The 17,938-nt window shown below is 36.8% G+C and overlaps 1 protein-coding gene across 1 annotated transcript in view; it reads left to right on the forward strand.

Annotated features, from left to right (window-relative positions):
- The window catches only part of LOC149787365 (glucose-6-phosphate isomerase-like), a 62,347-nt gene that overhangs the window by 24,454 nt on the left and 19,955 nt on the right, over positions 1-17,938 (forward strand). The window contains exons 12-16 of the mRNA XM_089977941.1: positions 504-666; positions 1,367-1,443; positions 8,251-8,379; positions 11,269-11,344; positions 12,107-12,173. Coding sequence (XP_089834067.1) covers positions 504-666; positions 1,367-1,443; positions 8,251-8,379; positions 11,269-11,344; positions 12,107-12,173 — 512 coding nt within the window. The remainder of the gene's footprint in view (positions 1-503; positions 667-1,366; positions 1,444-8,250; positions 8,380-11,268; positions 11,345-12,106; positions 12,174-17,938) is intronic.

Genomic DNA, 17,938 nt, shown 5'->3' on the forward strand with positions numbered 1-17,938 from the left:
GAAATACAAGTTTTATATCTTCTTTCATTTTTAAAACACATACTGTACACACACTCACACACAAATTATGGACCAGACTTTTCACTTAGGGTCTTCTGGCTTCTTTGTTCTTTTAAAACCTGGCTTTGTTCCAAGCTCTTTTTCACAGCTAAAAAATAACTTTTTAAAAATATTTTAACTTGCATGTTTAGATTGTAGTATTTTATTTCCGTAATGATAGCTAATTACCTAACCAAGATTTTACACCAGATTTTGCAGATTTTCTTTAACATGTTTCACACTTGGGTGGCCACATAGTGGTATAGTGGTATTTTGTTTTTGCAGATGTCAATTTCGGTTAAAAAGAGGATTTTAAATTTGGGTAGTTAAATTTGAGTGATTCTAACTAACAGGTTCAGGTATTCAAGGTGGTAAATTTTGACAGGATTTCTGAGTCTGCTAAAATTTATCTGCAGTTATAAAACTTCCTGCTTTACAGTATTTCATTTTTATATACTTGACAGTACATGCACAGATTTGCTGCCTATTTCCAACAAGGAGACATGGAGAGTAATGGCAAATATGTCACTAGGAATGGCCAGGTGGTAAACTACAAAACTGGCCCAATCGTCTGGGGGGAACCAGGAACTAATGGTCAACATGCTTTCTACCAGCTTATTCACCAGGGTAAGGAAACCTATTTTATGCTGACTTGCCTCCCCTTATGATTTTGTCTTACAGAAATGATTCATAAAATATGGACTTGCAGAATAAAAGCAAACTTAACAAAAAAATTATTCAATTTCAACTTAACAAATATGGACAAACGTTAGCTACATAAACATTCTGTTTACATTAAATGACAACCAGCAAAATCATTGACGAAAAGTTAAGCATGCAGATATACATAACATTATATACATAGTGTTACATAACATTATATATGACACAAATTGAATAATTTTGATTATAGCATTCTTGAAGGCAGCAGCAGTAATTTAGAAGGCAACAAATAAAAACTGCTGGTCAGTCTGATTGGCACAGCTGGATTCCAAATGACAATACAAGACAATAGTTGTTACATGTTTAATCACTACTTGTAAATCTCTTGGAGTTCATAGAGGCTGTATCATAACTATGAAGAACAAAACAATGCAGTACATAATTTTGGACTTTGCACTGAACGTGTATAAAAAGTATTCATGCATATGCAACATATATAGCGAGAGAGAGAGAGAGGGAGGGAGGGAGGGTCAGGAACAATGTTACAGTGCAGTAGATAAGTATCTTCTCTTTGATCTAAATTAGTTTCCCATTATCCACATCTTCATTCCTGTTATTTTTGGCACATACAGATACAGGAGTATTACAGATGTTTCTTTTTTAGGAACCAGATTGATTCCCTGTGACTTTCTGATGCCAATTGAAACTCACAATCCTATTCAGAATGGTCTACACCATGAGGTAAGTCAGTATGATACCTTTTTTCATGTCTGTCTTGGAAAGAATTCCTTACATAGTTACATGCATTTATTTAAGGGAAAGTAGAAGGTATACTGGTGTGCACTTGTCTTTTTTATATTTAAGTTTTATGAATGATTTATCAGATATAATAAAGTTAAAATCTTCTAAATTGATTTACATTTCAAATTTTGTTTGTCTTACGTTGGACAAGATATGTTGCAGCTGTTTTATCCACGGTTCTGCAAGAAATCATGTGCACCAGTTCATGTGCCTGTTTTGTTCAGAATCCACTATACCATTTCAACATTCAGTAAAACCTTACTCCTCTGAACATTTTGGGACCAGAAATTAAAGCATTCTGAATAGACAGTGGGGTGCTGCAAGGAGGGGTTTCTTGTTAATAATTTGATATGAACTGCTTTTTTCCCCAGATTCTCTTCAGTGTGGAATAGTGGTTGCTAAAGTTCTCCTCTGTCAGATTTAGCATGTGATATGTGATTTTGTTTGTCTTGAGCCAACAACATATTGATACATTTGTAGCAAATATTTTTTCCTTCAGTAGGTAATTAAATAAGAAGATAAGTTACATCTGCAGATTTTTCATTATTTTACTGCTAAATGATGGTGACTATCACTGGTGTCATCAGATTGTAACTTGTATACTACTACATCTATTAACATCAAACTGATCACATGTATGTCTTGAAATGAGTGTATCATGCACCAGAAATGGGTGACTGTGACCCACTTCCCAGAATTTGATATATTTTTTTATAAATTGCATATGGTCTCTATTTCCAATACTTTCTCATATATTGCCACTCAGTTTAAACTGGATGCATCTTCGGGTATACACATTTATGCATAATAACTGTCATTGTGGCATTTTGTTTTCTTTCAGTGATTTTGAACATTTTGTATGGATTGTATGTCAGATTTTACGCATTTAAACCTGTTGCCACCAAACCTGCATTAAGCATGGGATTAAACTGTGTTGAACGTTGATACCGAGTCATGATCTACTTTCTCATTCAAATACATTCACCAGTAACATTATAATCACTAATCCAGCCCTACTAAAAGACGAAAATTTGTCTTTCCCATTTATATCAAAAGACAACAAGCAATAAGTCTTGCCCATTACCTCCTGTTGATACCACCAGGTCTTGTCAGACCGTAGCTTTGCTGCATTTTCATATAATTTATCCTTTGATAATCCAACCCTTTGTGTTCCTTTGGGCCCATCCAATGTTCATTTTGGATTTATTGTGTACATTTATTGATCTATTGCAGGTTATATGCTTTATTTTACGATTTCTGCCACCTTTTTAGTGATCTGTCATTTGTCAGGACTTCGTCTTCTAAGACCACTGTCCCATCATGCTATTGTTGACCTTATGCAAGGTCATTACAAGTTAATGTACCTATGACTTTATTTGACAGATCCGTTCATAAAACCATACTGTCAGTGACATATCCTTTCTGTGTCAGAGATTTCAGTGAGAAATCTATCCATCCAGCCAAGCTTTAGGAGTGGCCGTTAACGTGGATAGCCAGACCGCCTTCTATACTGCCAGCTTCCATGCCAACCATTCACCATGCAGACCATCTGGGATTGCCGGCAGTGCTGGGCTTCCATCTGTTCACTGCTTGGCCACAACGGAGAGCTAGTGAAGTTGTACAGAGGATGGAATTGAGCCTTCATACCACCTTGTATGTATTCTCTAGCGCTGCAGGTAGGCCCAGTTAGGCCTCAATACAGTGTGTGCAACAGAACTCCTTAAAATCCAACATGGAACGGACTGAAAATAGCTTTCAAGCCACCCTCGAGGACAATTTCTTTTTTCGGGTTTTGGCTATATCAGAATGCCCTCACCCTTACCATTGTTGAAGAGGAAGAAATGGACTTAAGGTGACAGATGCCTTCAGAATCTCCGACACTTGACAGGAATTTAGTAGTGGTTCATACATATGCTTGTTTGTTTTTTAGGACGGACAAATCTGCTACATGTCCATTAGAGCTGGTTAAAAATGTCATTGCAGTCACATGGCAACAACCAGGCTTGGGAGGTGATGGCCAGGATTGCCAAGGTCATTGTCAAGAGCTGCTCACTGGAACATGACCAACTCTGACTTGTTTGACCAGTCTGCTCTTGATATGATGTCACGTGTGTGTGATCCATGTCACTTTTACCTTATCATACCCTCTCTTTTTGGACTACCCTGTTTGTGTCACCGTTGCTTTGGAGGAAGACTTTGGGAAGTTTAAAGGCAGGCAGCTCAGGAACTGCCCCTCCACCTTGCTGCTCAACCAACATGGGTGTTTGGAACCACTCAGTCCCCATCAGTGTGAAGGGATGTTTAGCAGCCTCAGGACAGGGGATCTCCTTAGTCACATGTGTACCAACATTGATCCCCAGGATGCAATTGTACAGGGGCAGTATGAAATCAGTTTTTGAGCTCACTGGACCTCCCTATCCCCTCAGAAAGAAGAATGGCTTATCCAGGTCATTCGGAAGGGCTTTGGGTTTTGTTCATCAAAAATCCCCTCTCCCCTCTTCAGCAATACACGGTCAGATTGGGAGATGGATGCTTTCTACAACAGAAGATACAGTCACTCATCCAAAAACAAGGGTGCAGGAGCTTGTGCAGTGACCACAATCTCCATAATTTTTACTCAAGGCTATTTCTCTTTCAGAATGCAAACAGCAGGTTGAGGCCCACCATCATCCAATTCAAGATGGAGACTGTGAGGTCAGTCCGCCTCTTGGTCAGACAGGGTAAATATGCCATCAGCCTCAATCTGACAGATGCATCCTTTACCATCCCTATCCACATCTTCCACAAGTTTCTCTGATTTGTTTATCACTGCACCATTTATCAATTCACCCTCTGTTCTTTGGCTTCAACATCAGCCCCTGTGCTTTCACTCCCAGTATTGATTGTGTCGTCTCCCTGTTCGTCCGACATCTACATCAACAGCAGCATACCAGGGTGGCATCCTTCAGAAACACATGGCAAGTTCAATCCTACTCAAACGCGCCATCTGGGAATGGAGTTCTTAACCAACCAGAATCTGATGTGACACTTTGTGTTCATGTTACAAGAATCATTGATCTCATCGAGTCCATTTCCAGCAGAAATTGGATTTCAGTGGGAGAGTTTTTGCAACTCCTTGGTTTCTTATGTGGCAGCAGACTTGATCCTGCTTGGCTGTATATTTGTGCAGGTCTTGCCAGTATATTGGCTCCCCATTTAATGTCCTTTCATTTAAACAGTCATGATCATGCCAGAGATTTGATCATTCCTGCATAAGTGGGGCATTCCAGTGCGGCTGACCATTGGGATCCCACTGAAGAAGCCCCAGGTGGAAATAACAGTAGGTATTGCTGCCAGTGCGCATTCTGTCCAACAACTGTGGTGGTGACCTCAAACATGGAGGCACCACCAAATCCCTCTACCGGTTTGTTCTGATTTGGCATTATTTCCGTAGGTGCAACAGTCCTTATCAACATACAAATCAGACACATTCCTAGTAGTATTAATGTCTAGACTGAGAATCAATCCAGACATGGTCATATCCTTCACACAGAATGGTCTCTCCATCAATTGATCTTCACTCAGAATTGTGCACTTTGAGGGCATCCGATGATTGACCTCTTGGCGACGAGGTGGAATCAAAAGCTACCCACCTTCGTTTCTTCAGTTCCAGACTCAAAAACTTGGGCCATGGTTGCACTGTCCATCATTTGGAGGCCATGGTTGACTGTCCATCATTTGGGAGGGGTTGTGGGCCTTTGCCTCCCCTCCTATGCTGTTGAGACAAAAAAGGACCCAGAAGTTATGGTGTCAGAAAGACAAGATGATTCTGATAGTTCCTCCCTTCCAATGGGACAAGCCCTGGCTCGCAGATCTACTCTTTCTAGCAATAGTACACCCAGGAAGATACTGGCCAACCCAAATCTTCTCCAGCATCCATTGTCACAGGTAGTCCTTACCTGCACAGACCACCCTCTTCTACATGCTTCACTTTTACCAGGAAAACCTTTCCTGTCAAGCAATTCAAACCTTTGATTGTAGAGAGAATGTCGAGAGTAACTACATTGTTCCTCTGCGTACCTCTGTCCCTCAGCTAGCTGACTTTTCTCTGGCTGTTTGAGGAGAAACATTTGGGCCCCAATTGCTACCAAAGGCAACTGTCTCATGATTTTTAACACATTCTTGTAACATGGCAAACATGACCTGTCAGATCTTTTAGACAATATTGGTCTCAATTGACCAGCATCACTCATTTTGTCTCCAAGTGGATCGAATCCTGAGTTTTAACTTGGCTCGATTCAAATTCCTTTGAACTTGTAGCCTACACTAAAGTCACTATCATACAGATCATGTTTACTGATAGCTTTAGCTTCTGCATGCAGGGTAAGAGAGCTCTATGCCCCTTTATGTCGACCTTTCAGTTCAGACTGGAGGGTTTGGTGGTTCACATGACACCATTTGGCTTCATAGCACAAATAGGTTACCATCTGTAGATATTCAGTTGTCACTTGCTTGCTCTCTTCCATAGTCGGGTCGAGAACAGCAGCCATTCAAGCACTAACTTGAAGTGCAGAGACAAGTCGTGGCATATGCAAATGCTTTCTTCCTTCCGGTTGAGCTGTAACACAGGATATCACTCTTGAAGCCCTTTGGGGATCAAGTGGGTTGTACACTTGGTGTACTCTGACGTCTCACTAGATCAGAGTTGCCTCACCTACCTTACTGCCCCAAAGTTTTGAGCAATCACTGTGAGCTGGAACATGGGATATCATGCTTTGAACCCTTTCTTTGGGGCTGAAGTGGGTCATACACTTGATGTACTCTAGACATGTCATTGATCAGAGTTGCCACATGTAGCTTACTGCTCCAAAGTTTTGAGCAATACCTGTGAGCCAGAACACGGGATATTACGCTTTAAGCCCTTTCTTTGTGGCTGAAGTGGGTCATATACTTGGTGTACTGATGGCTCACCAGATCAGAGTAACCTAACAGAATACTTCTCAGAAGTTTTGACCAATCTCTGTGAGCCTCGCATTCAAACACAACTTTCCAAGCTGAGATATAATAGAAGCTGTTGGCTGGCAAGCAGAACCAACTTCTCAAGCCTCCATTTCAGAGATTTGGCATTGCAGAGGCAACCTAGAGTCTGGTGGGTCCAGTGGCAGCAGCACAGATGGCCACCAGACCCAACTGGGAACAATCAACACAGTCTGTTAGTTTTGCTGGATTTTCTGGTGAAATTTTTGTAGGTAAGATTATTTCAATAATCTTCTTAACTGTATGTTAGGGTCACAGGTCAAGTGCCCTCAGGCTGTGTTACTTATATAGTTAGGAGAATGGGTGATCATTCATATAGGAAATTCAGCCATTGTTCCCTACAAGGATACCCAAGGTAGGGTCGGATGCTTAGCATCCCCTCTTCCTATTATTTATTCTCCTAATATAATGTGACTGGGGAATGTATTCAAAGGAGAGCATATTTTTAAGTAAATTAAGTTTCTCCGATAATATTTGCCCAATCACATTATTTAAACACCCTCACAACCACCCCACCATACAAGCATATTTATTGGTATCTTGTTCACCTAAAAGCTGGTGACACCTGGTGGTATCAAGGGAAGGTAATGGGCCTGAGTTTTTGCCCTTTGTCTAATGATATAGGTGGCGCTCTAGAGTTTCGTATTTTGCATAGGGTTACAATTTTAAAGAAAAATAATTTTCCCAGGTTATACTAACTATTTAAAAAAATACCTTGTATATCTTAGGTATAGTTCAAAGAACCTTTAATTCCCTTTATTTTGGTGTATGATTGATGGGTGTACTGTGGGTTATAGAGTACACAGCTTGGTTGTACTCCAGATGTGCACCTTTCAAAAAACTGCTAGCTCCACTTGGTCATTTTCACTTCCTCGAATTCAAAGTTTAATTGTAAAAATAGAGCTAATAACTTTTTTTACATTTTATATATTTGGTAATTCATTTAATGCACTTTCAGGAGCAGGTATTGTCTAGTCTGGCAAAATTCATTTTCCCTATTTTAATAGCTGCTATGGATAGTGTACTTTAGACTAATTCAGGCTAATTTTTTTTAGCACAAAGGAGCAGTCTTTTTTAGTTAGCAGTGTGCTTATATCATGTACAATTTCCAAAAGTACAATATCCAAAGAAATGTCAGCTACATTACATTAAACTAGCCTAGAGGTATGCCAACATTCTGTCTACTGTGCATGCTTTAAATGCAAACAACTTCACCTTACATATGTCACTTTCTCAAAGGTACATAATAACTGGTGAGCACCCCCATAGATAGGGAAAGACAAATTTTCGTCTTTTAGTAGGGCTGGGTTTGCAAGATAGCAGGCTAATATTCCTAATGTAATGTGATTGTGTACGTATTCTCAGAGAAACATAATTTACATTTGTTTTCTTTGGAATATTGAATTTTTTTGAAGATACTGATTGGTGGCACTAAGCAGAGGTATCTTGTGGACTGCAACTCAATTACAACTTGATCTTACTCTGGACTAGCCCTTACAGCATGATATATCTTGTGGACTGCTACTCAATTACAACTTGATTTTACTCTGGACTAGCCCTTACGGCATGATATAGTGTTAGGATTTTATTTTATTTTCAGAGTTTTGTGGTTTTGAAATTCACATGGGAACTCTCCTTTTTGAACTTCCTCCTTTTTCTAATGTTTGATAGGAATTTTAATTATACTTAAGTTGCTCAGTATTTTTATCGTGTCTTCTGTCACCTCCTCAGATCTTGCAGGCCAACTTTTTGGCACAAACTGAGGCTTTAATGATTGGAAAGTCAGAAACGGAGGTTCGAGCAGAACTTGAAAAGTCAGGAATGAAGCGAGCTGACCTGGAGCACATCCTTCCTCATAAGGTAAATAATACTTACACCACACATGCAAAGAAGCACAGGGAAACTGATACAGTACATTAATATATCATATTGTCACATATGTAATTTGTCACACATACATGTAATATTATCATAGTTACATGTAATATTGTCACACATGTGTTTACTGCCCTACTATAATTATAGCTAAGCACATGAAACTTCGGTCAACGATCAATAGGTTTATGAGTTGCAGACAACAATTTTGGAATTTTTTTATCACCTCTTGGGATGGGACTAGTTAGGGAGGGGACAAGATTGATTTTACATAAATTTCAGAGTTGTTTGCCTCAATTGCTCACATGTCTGAGATTTTGACCAGTTTCATCATTGACCCAAGTGTCAACACATTCATGTCAGACTAAAACGTCCTGCCAGGAGTTTTAGCCTCCCCTCCTTCCCCCAATAACTTTGCTCCATGTGTTATAACATAAACTATTGAGATTCCCATCCTATAACCACAAACCACATATACAATTACTAGGCTTTAGTTGTCTAAAGCACTCACCATTTCAGATCACTGCCATCTCAACCTCTGTCTGTGTGTGTTTGAGTCTAAGGCTCAGCTAATGTGAGTACATGAGAAAGCTTGCCAGCAACTTCTCATGGGTCAGTGGTTCTTTCCAGGGTTTTCCCGGGTTCTTCCTCCACCAGTTATACTGGCCACCATGTATAAGCATATCTTGTGCTGACCAATGGCGTTAAACCCAACAACAGTTAGGTTTGAAACTGATATAAACCCCAAAGTTCATCCCTACCCCAGGAATTCAGTCCAGGGACAGAGCTTTGAAATCTCTGTGATCACTACCCTGTAAACTTTATATACACTTATGGGGCAGTTTATACATACAGCTGTCATTGGCTTCAGGGTCTTTACTCTCAAAGGGTCTAAGACCTTGTGTCATAGCTTGAGAACGTTTTAGATCCCACCATATAATCTACATATTTACATAGCTGCCAACCCTCACGAATTTGGTGTGAATTTCGCGACTTTTTCAGTGATTCACGGATTCACGCCGCAAGCCAAAAATTCACGAATTCCCCAATTCTCAATTATTTTAGATCTTTAATAAAATAACCGATTTCCCGTTAAGCACTAGTCGTGATATTCACAATTGCCAAAACGGTCTGGTACTGCTGGTCACGATATTAGATCTACAGCCGATTATTACAGTTTGCCCGGTTTGCAAACATTTTAGCCTATTTTAATGTACATGTATAAGAGCAGTTTACAAATGCTTTTGAGAGAAACTAGGGCCTAACTGGAATTTTTCTCATGCATACGTCACCAGCACTGATTTGAGTTACTGTTCAGCATCGCATGTAAGATCTTGAAAATGTCTTTACCACCAAGAAAAAGAAATGTATTGCTCAAAAAGTGAACTTTAATTTGGAATATATCAAAAATTGGCCATGCATTCTGCCATTAAACATTGATATACATCATGCTTTTTGCACACAGTGTACCACAAATTGTAGTATTGGGCATAGTGGAAGAGACGACATGAGGAAGCACATCAGTTGCAAAAAACACGTAGAAGTTGGGAAAATTAAGAATTCGCAGATTTCAGCTCTGGAATATTTTAAGCCATTGGCCGAAGACCCGCAAGCTACCAACACTGAAGCATTATTTGTGAGTTTTCTTGTTGAACACAATCTACCTTTATCAGCTGGAGACCATACAAAACATTTGCTTCGACAAATGTTCCCAGACTCTAAAATCGCTTCCAGATTTTCCTGTGGAAGAACCAAAAGTGCTGCAGCTCCTGTGCATTCCTTACAGCAGCAGTGATAGCAAAATTATTTTCTCTAGTGAGGAAAAATAAGACAGACTTTAAGGCCTCCTTAGCTGCTGAAAATTTGTCAGCAATTTTAGTCACAAAGATCAGCCAGCAGGCAAGAAGTCTGAACTGTTTAGAAAACAAATTTACGATCAAGCAGTTGAGGAAGTTCAAGTCTGCCACAGTATCATGTCTTGATAAATAACCACAAGAACAAGTGAAGTTTATGAATACCATAATAAATAGAAATGCAGATATATTTCTGCGTATATGTAGTGTTTTAGTTTTATATTGCGATCTTGATATAGTGTTGTATTGATGGTCAGAGTGGATGGAGTTATTGTCATGGTATTTTTCACTAATTCATGTCCAAATTCACGACTTTTTATTCCCTATTTTCAATAATTGTGAGCCTGGAAGGTTGGCAGCTATGTATTTACTGTGCATGAAAAGACATACACCCTCCCAACTGATGTTTGCCATTGATTCAGTTCCTACCTGCAGGAACCTACACATTATGCTCAGACCTTGGGGTGGAAATCAAAAATGTGGTCTTTTATATAAGATGGTTATTAGCTAGAATTCTGTTTGCAAAACACTTGTCCACCCATCACTATCAATTTTGTACCTCAAGAAGCCTTTTTAAATCTTTACAGATTTAAAGTCTTGAGCAGTTTCAATATTTTCAGTACAAGTTCCCAGTTTTGCATTGCTTTGGTGTTGTATCTACGATATATACTTGCTTATAAGTCGAGTCAAACTGCAAACAACAAAGATCACACTTTTGGATTGTACCATTGAAAATCATTAATAAAGTTTGACAAATGTAATCGGTAGTGTGATGAATAGAGAGAATCAATAGAATCATTGAGAGTTTTTCTTTTTGAACAGTCGTACAAGTTACAGGCTGAAAGTACATTTATTTTGAATGTTGGCTAAGGTACATTTTTATTTGAAAATGATACAGAAATACATGATGTATTAAATGACACTTGATCTGAATCGCTACTAACCTTATGAAAATAATAAGTTTCATTTCTCCAATATTTTTTACATTTGTCACTTAAGAAACTATTAAATCTATCTGCAGGTGTTCAAGGGCAATAGACCCAGTAACTCCATCCTGTTTCAGAAGCTGTCTCCATTCGTCCTAGGGGCTTTGACTGGTATGATCCTCGAACCATATTAATTACTTCTGTAAAGAATCTCAAAATTTTCTACTTCTTTGAAGTGAGGTTTTTATGAAATTGAACAAAAATATTTACTTTTATACTTGTGTGATATTTAATTATTTATTAATATGAATTGTTCATTGATTTAATTTTCCTTCAGAAATAAAAGATTTTAAAGTAAAACTTAATAAATAGTATAATAATGATGTAAAATATGACATTAATGATACAGAATATATGAATTGGTCTTTTCGAAAATTGAATTTAATTATGAAATTCAAAAACATTGTCAGTTTATATGACAGTTGCATTAATTGTGCTTGCCATCAATGTTCAGATTTTGGAATCTTTTTTGTTGGTAAAAAAATCGGCAATATTTTTCAGATCTCCAAGAGTCATTCCTGGAAATTAGGTACTGATAAATTGAGCAAGTAACAATTATTTGTCTATCATAAACATTAACTTCTTGTCTCATCTATGAATGTCAAAATATAGGTATTACTTTTCTTGAAGTGATGACATTATCAGCATTATTAATCTCTTGTTAAAAGTTTTGAAGATTATGATTATTGTATTGCTCCACCAACATTCTACAGAAATTCAAAAATGTCTAAATAGGTTAGGGTGAACAGCTTAATTTGCTATGTCAGCATAAAATAATAACACATTAGTAATCCATATTAAAATTTCTTTTAACACCACTCTCTGTCATAAAGATTAAATAAAAGGGAAATCTCAATGTTTTATCCGTTTCAGTGATGTATGAACACAAGATCTTTGTACAGGGAGTGATCTGGGATATAAATTCCTATGATCAGTGGGGGTAGGTATCTTTTTATTACAAGTTTTGAGTAATTTAGTTTTCCTGTCTGTTAAGTATTCCATTCTTGACTCAACACATTTATTTACAATAATGCCGTAATTTTTATAGAAATTGCATCAAAGCTCCAGATATTTCCTCATTGATAACAAATGTACTATATTAGTAAGTACCATAACCAATGTACTGTATTAGTAAGTACCATAACCAATGTACTGTATTAGTAAGTACCATAACCAATGTACTGTATTAGTAAGTACCATAACCAATGTACTGTATTAGTAAGTACCATAACTGCATATGTAAAATAAACAAAATAAGAGCATGTATGGATTTTTCGATTTTTTTTTTTAAGACAAAACTTTGCACATGCAGAAATTGTATACAATATTAAAGTAATGCAATGTTTATTTTTTTAATTTTTTGCCGTTGTTGATGAAGTATGTATTATTTTTAATTTCATCAATATTGCCACTGATTTTTTTCCAAGGTTAACAAGGTGGGAGTGCTCTTGACTAGAGAGTAAAGCTTCTGACGTTCAAGGCTATTTGGCCAATATGACTGACCTTTGACCTCAGCTTGCTATTGATATAATTTGCATCATTTTGGAGCAGTTAACCCAAAATTTATGCAATTGCCACAAATATAACATTTCCACAGATATAAATTTAATGTAGATATTGATATTTTAATGGTTTCGAAACAGAAAGTGGCAAAGGTAAAACCTTATGCAAAAACTCCAATGGCTCATATTGTAAAGCATTTAAATTTTGCTGGCAACAAGTGCGTACAAAGATCACACCATATAGTCCTCAATAATTTAAATAGCAGTAAGGCATATACACCAATCCCTCGATAACAAGTGCCCTGTTAACTCGCAAACCCGCTTATAACTCAGGGTCAGGCGTGGATCCCATTTTTTAAACCAGAAAATACTGGAAAATTGATCCCTATTTGTTGAACTTGATGAAAATCGTGATCAAAATTGGTAACTGAAACTTTGATTTACTGCTTGTTTTATCTTTGAAAACGGTAGATAGGACCTGGAAATTTTAATCAACATTATGAAATATCAATGTTTAATAAAAAGTAATATAATTTGTCAGTTTCTTTTCAAACGATATTCTTAGTACATGGCAATTAATAATATTCAAGGACATTTCAGTCATTGAAAATGTCACACCTAGTGGAGGAGTACTTTGATAAAAATATTCCAATTTGTTAAAAATTATCAATTAAAATTTGTGTTCTAGTTCTATCTTCCTTTTAAGTGTAATCATCATAAATGCAACGTGTCCTCTTGTAAGTAAATGTAAAATGTGTCTACTGTAAAAGCTATGTCCATAAGCATTTCTCTGTGAACCTAATTAAGTGCCCATCTTGTTTTGATATCAGACAAACAGAAGCATTGTTGTATTGTTGCACTAAATAAAAAGCAGGCCTACTTTACTGTTATCATGTTAATTACATCTTTTTAATCAATCAAAGGAGGTGGAATTAAAAAAGTTCAAAGGCATACAAATCCTACATGCTTAAGAACCAGCAGCCCTGGTCGTATGTTGGGTAGCTCATTTCAGTTGATCAATCAAACACTGTTATAAATTTTATTTTGTTTGTAATCTAATTATATTATATTAACTCGCTCAGTCATAATTGATTAAAGATAGCAAGGCAACCAAGCGAAATGAGTACTTCTTAAAATAAAGAGCTTTGTTTCACAGATATGGACCATGGTGGGTAAAACAAGCTTCATAGAATTCCAGAATTCGCACATAGAGATGATAAGAAGTTTCACTATTACTTGCAGTGATAAGAAGTTTCACTATTACTTGCAGTGAAATCATGGCATCAATATCTTACTTGAAAATACAAAAATTTAGTTTTGTCTCATGAAATAAATGTTGCATGTGTTTGATAAAAAGGAATCTTGTTTTTGGTAATGTATCAACAGTTAGTCTGGTTCCCTGCTTCAGTTTCACAAAATACTATTATTCATCAATCTGGGAACCAGACTTATCAACAAAACAAAAAGCTGTTACATAATGCACTAATGTTTTCGCATACCATGTTTTGTTGTTGAAACCAGTTGGAATCATGTTATTGATCTTTCAGATGTTGGACATTTTGAAAATAAATGTAATTTATAGAGAATAACGAACAACTTTATCAGAAAAAGTGCTTTATTGACAAATTTTCTTGACTCTATTATAAAATGAGGATTCTGCCATTAAATGGCCAAGTCCCCCCCCCCCCAAACCCTGCATTTTTTTAGATCACTAGTGGGTTTTTTGGAGGCTTATAGTGTGGTCTGTGTTTGTGGACTCCAATGTGTGTGAGTTATCAAGGGAGAGGTGTATGTATATTAACTAGATGTTACAGTACCTTACTGTAATTGTCCAACTTGGATCAGTTCTTTTTGTAAAGCAGGTTTATATATTATTCCTTAGGTCTGTTTGGACATCCTTCCTTTATGCATTGCATAGTCTAGTCCATGATACTAGTCATGCAGTTTTTATCTCCCCTGGTTGTAAGACAAGAGATCTTGCGATATGATCTTTTGTCATGAGTGTATCATCCATCTTAAGTTGTGCATTGTCCATTCACAGTAGCTGTTTATATATTAAAATCAGCGAATTTAACAGAATGCATCCTGGCATGAAGCTGTTTCCAGTTTGTTAGAATGATGTAGATCAGCCATGAAATATGGCCACTATTACTATAAATGGAGGGTGCCCTGATTGGCTGAGTGGTCTAAAGTGCTCACCGTTACGGATGATTGCCATCTTACCTCTGTCTGCATGAGTTTGAGTCGCGGGTTCAGCCTGTGTGAGTAAGCTTGCCAGTAGCTTCTCGTGGGTTGGTGGTTCTTTCCATGGTTTTCCCAGGTTCTTCCTCCACCATTAATACTGGCTGCCAAATATGTCTTGTGCTAAAAAATGGCGTTAAACCCCACAACAACAACATCAACTATAAATGGAAAGATAGTTTTAAAAAAAACTTCTCAAGAACTGCTCAGGAGAATTGGACCAAATTATGTATAAGGCATCCTGGCATGATACTTTTGGACTTTTTCAGATCATGCTCATCTACACCATTGCTATAAATACAAATACCTCTAAAACAACAATTTCTCAAGAAGTGCTGGACACATCATTAACAGATTTTACAGAAAGCATCCAGGCATAGATGGCTTAAAACTTTTTTCAAATTATGCTGCAGTCGAATGTGGCAGTTCTTACTAAAGAATTAAATAAAACATGATGACTACAACTACTGATGAAAATTTGACTAAATTTGACAGAAAACATCCAGGCATGAAGGTCTTTCAGATTGGTTCAAATGATACTGATCCACCCCCAATTATGACCACCATTATTAAACATTGAAATACCTTGAAACAACTTCTTGAGAATTGTTTGACAGAAAACATCCTGGCATGGATCTCCCAATTTTTTGCAAATGATGACAATCCACAATTAAAGATGGCCATTGTTACTAAAAATAGAGAAACCTTAAAATGACTTCCCCCACACACACACACACTCAAAAAACTTCAACCAAATTTAACCTAAAACACCCATGCATCAAGATCTTCCAATTAATTCAAATGATGCCTCGTACTTTTGTTGATTAAAAACGTTCTGCGACAAATTCAATATCTCTTGCCTTTTAAGCTAAGGAACCCAACATCTTAAAAATTTGCATGTTTATAATTGAAGATATCCCAATTTAGGACATGATGTCATTTTTGAAATGATAATGCCACATGCTTTGTGTCATCTTTTTCTGTTATATACCTATATGTTGTGGAAAAAGGGCAGATAAGTCCAATTTCAAGAAGAGTGATTATAAAATTGTACTCGAGGAAAATAAAAGCTGACTTGGACCTAAAGCAGTGCTAAATCTGGAGTAACTAGATGCATGAAACATTTAGAGGTGGTAGTGAGACTGTTAAAATGATACAAGAAAAGGTAGGCAAAGGACATCATTTTCAAAAGAAATAGTCAAATCTGTGAATGTAAATTTGAAAAGAGACAGATATTACTATCCAAGATGTAGCAGACAGTTTTGATATATTGTACAGAAGCTCAGAGGAAATTCAGATCAAAGAATTTGGAATGCATTTTTAGGGATTTTACTCATTGAGTGCCCAGGTTTATTATAAACCCAAGATTTTTAAGGGTAAACATCAGCAGAGATGCTTTATACAGGCACATTTGGTTAATTGGAAGATGTCAGTTAGGTGAGTTATCTCAGGCCTTTGCATTTGGTTAATTGGAAGATGTCAGTTAGGTGAGTTATCTCAGGCCTTTGCATTTGGCTAATTGGAAGATGTCAGTTAGGTGAGTTATCTCAGGCCTTTGCATTTGGCCAATTGGAAGATGTCAGTTAGGTGAGTTATCTCAGGCCTTTGCATTTGGTTATTGGGAAGATGTTAGGTGAGTTATCTCAGGCTCAGTTGGACCTTTTGTTGCTGGGTTGTTAAGAAAATTTATGCATGTTATGGTCATTAATTATAAGATTGTAAATATTTCAAATCATTTGTTCTCCTGCAATTTTCAAGAGTTTTTACCCTTTTGAACTTGTCGTTGGATGCATTGTTGAGATCTTGTGAATGCACCTAGTGCCCCATTTTTAGCCATAAGGTCAAGTGAACTTATGATATGACCTTGTATCTGTCATGCATTAGTAAACAATTACAATATTAAAATTCTTTAAAAAGAACCAGACCAAATCTGGTAAGTAGTACCCTGATTTGAAGGTCTTTCAAATTTGTACAACTGTTGCCAGTCTGCGTCAAATAAGGCCAATATTACTATAAATATTAAAATCTCCTTTTAACAACTTCTCAAACACTGCTTAATAGTTTTGATAAGATCTGAAATGTTTGTACCACTGATGCTAAATTACTATCAGATATGACCACCAATACTAAAACTGTAATAAAAATTATTTCAGCACCAAAACCATTTAACAGAATTTGATCATCTTTGACAGAAAACATCCTGGTATGAAGAACATTCAGTTTTTTTCTTTATAAAAGAATGCCAGTCTGCTATCAAATATGGCTGTAGTTACTACAAACAGAAAACCCCTTAAATTACCTTTCCGAAACTGCTTAATAATATTTGATCAAACTGAACCAAGTCCGTGCAAAAAGGACTTTCAGATTTTTACAGCAGGTTCACCATCGTATATGATGGGCCGAAAAAGTTTTAAAATCTTCTCCAATGCTGCTGTATAGAATTTGTTCATACATTTGTCGAAAACTGTCCTGCATTGAAGGCCTTTGAAATTTGTCAATGAGCCACCATCAAATATGGCCACCATTACCAGAATTAGAAAAACACATTATGTGACTTCTCATAAACTGCTGAAGAGAATTTTATCATATCTTACAGAAAGTTGTAGATCTTTCCAATGGATAGAAGCGACATTGATATGCTGTCAGATATGGTTAGTAGTACTAAAAGTCAGAAAACCTTGATACAATATCTCTTCCAAATTATTGAATAATAGTTGGACAAACTTGACATAAAGCTTCCTGGCATGAAGACCTTTCAAGATTGTACAAACTTGTGCTGATTCAGTCAAATATTGCCACCATTATTATACATAAAAACATATAACTTCTTGTCAACAATTGCTCAACAGAATTTGACCAAATATGACAAACACCTAGACAAGTCTATATATTATAAACAAATGATGCCTTTCTTCCATGAATATGGTTTATTTTATGATTATAAGTTGCACCAGGAGCAGTT

Source organism: Sinohyriopsis cumingii, chromosome 12 (assembly GCF_028554795.1).
Source record: "Sinohyriopsis cumingii isolate HCF-2022 chromosome 12, ASM2855479v2, whole genome shotgun sequence".
Classification (NCBI taxonomy): domain Eukaryota; kingdom Metazoa; phylum Mollusca; class Bivalvia; order Unionida; family Unionidae; genus Sinohyriopsis; species Sinohyriopsis cumingii.